Source organism: Cyprinodon variegatus, unplaced genomic scaffold, assembly GCF_000732505.1.
Source record: "Cyprinodon variegatus isolate N-32 unplaced genomic scaffold, C_variegatus-1.0 Scaffold0, whole genome shotgun sequence".
NCBI classification, from domain to species: Eukaryota; Metazoa; Chordata; class Actinopteri; order Cyprinodontiformes; family Cyprinodontidae; genus Cyprinodon; species Cyprinodon variegatus.
Genome location: NW_015150453.1, coordinates 304378 through 306443, shown reverse-complemented (window position 1 = coordinate 306443; position 2066 = coordinate 304378). Strand labels below are relative to the sequence as shown.

The following is a 2066-nucleotide window of genomic DNA, read 5'->3' as shown; positions in this document are numbered from 1 at the left end:
TTTAAGTTCCCATGTTCTGAGTACAGTTTGATCCAGTCAGACCAGTTAAACCAAACAAAACCGATTTCAACACTAAATCTAAGCATACAATGTGCCAGGGATGCAGTTTAAAGAACATCGACTATTTGGCTCTACTTTTTGATACCATAATATCTGGGTAATGTCCTCAGGGCTGCAAGCTGGTCATTTTCTCTCTACTTGAGAGCTGTTTTTCCGCTGCGTCTGCTGGAGAGTCTCATATTAGGAGAGAATGGATGCAGAGAGTGACAAACTGTCATAAACCCTATCAGCTTTATGACTTTATGTTGTTACTGTAGTTGAGGTAACTGGTCAGGAGGACTCTTTTATGGCAACCTGTGTGTAGAAATACTACAACTAACTGATCTAAATGGGTGTGAGCTATGTAGACTTATTCAGGGATTTTCCTTTTTTCTTAGGAGCCAACAGCAGCTTGCTTTCTGTTGATGAGGCAGAAATATGTTCACCTGCCGGTTTTAGTGGTGCAGGGTTCACGTTTTCACAGCCTTAAAAGTCAGAATGTCATCGTAATTCCATCGTGATAACGGCGTACAACCAACATCTTTGCTGAAAAGAGCATATCGGCCTGATTTTCAGCATAATGGTAACTTGCAACTTCCTCCTACGTCGAAACATACTGGTGAAAATCCTGTTATCTTCTCCTGTGCTTCTGGAAATCAGCCTGGCTTTTTTTGTAATCTGTTTTTGAATAAATTTGCACCAATTAGATCAATGTGTTTTATGTTTCTGCTCTCAATTTGCTCGTGCCACTAACATGCTGCCTTTGGACGGGACTGATCTGGAAGGAAAGCAGCTAAACTCCTCACAGCAATCCCCCAAAATGTCTTATGAAATAATAAATGACTGTAGATTGAAAACTTGTTCTGTTTAGATATATATACAATAATGATTAGGTTGACTTAATGGATTAACGTCTGAGCTGAAGTGACGTATCCGTTTCTCTGCTGAGGCTACGTGTCCGTCTGTGTCGCAGGTGTTCAGGGAGGACAGCATCGTCTCAGGATATCGTCATCCTCGGAGCTCCGCCATGGACTGCATCCTCAGCAGCTTCCAGATGAACAACGAAACCATCAACATTTGGACCCACTTCCTGCCCACATGGTCAGTGAAAACCGTCTCTAAGCAGAGATGGGTTATATATATGTCTATATCTCTCAGTAATGTGGTTTCTGTATCCCATGGCTGCAGGTACTTTGTGTGGCGTTTCTTGGCTCTGTGCTCCACCATGAACTTCCTGAGCGACAGCTACACCTGGCCCCTGCTGGTCTACATGCTGCTCATCTGTATTTACCCCTTCACCTCCAGCTGTGCCCACACCTTCAGCTCCATGTCCGCAGAGTCCCGACACATCTGCTACTTCTTTGACTACGGAGCTCTCAGCCTCTACAGTCTGGGTAAGGTGCCTGCTGATTGGAGGACAATCAATTAGAAACAACCGAATTCTGCTCTGGATTTCATCAAATATTTAAATCACTTTTATCTGGAGAGAAAAAATATATTCTAGTGAACTCGGTCAACTTACCACAGCGGTCCGCTGTGACAGCAAATCCCATAATGCTTTGCAAGGAGGAATTTCCATGCAAAGCATTCTGGGATATATCTGCCTCTTCTGAGGCCTTTCTTTTCTGATTCGATTTGATTTTAAAAACTGTCCTGATGTAATGATGTAATAAGGTGTAACGCTTTTCCCAAGGCCTTCCGACGAGAGATGATCCTCCTCTGTGCTTCACAGTAGACAGGCGGGGATTCTCCCTGCATTCATCCTGAGTTTTACAGCAGCTGGAGTCTCCCAGTCTGATCAAAGCACCCAGTAGAGTTTAACAGACTCCATAGTAATGTGTGTCTCTGTCATTTCTATTATGTTATTTAAAGTCGTAGGGAAATCATATTTAAATTTCAAATCATTCTGGCTTAAACATGTATATAAATATACTTTTTATCAGACCATATTGTCCCAAAATTTATATTTAAAAAAAACAACCATGTCTTAAAATCAGGCCAGTTAGTTTGACGTCAGCCTGAACACC

At 42.3% G+C, this 2066-nt stretch overlaps 1 protein-coding gene across 1 annotated transcript in view; it reads left to right on the top strand.

The window, feature by feature from the left end:
- Nucleotides 1-2066, top strand: part of LOC107086563 (progestin and adipoQ receptor family member 6-like) — a 41373-nt gene that overhangs the window by 26527 nt on the left and 12780 nt on the right. Inside the window, exons 3-4 of the mRNA XM_015377645.1 lie at nt 1013-1140; nt 1228-1433. Of these exons, the coding sequence (XP_015233131.1) occupies nt 1013-1140; nt 1228-1433 (334 nt within the window). The remainder of the gene's footprint in view (nt 1-1012; nt 1141-1227; nt 1434-2066) is intronic.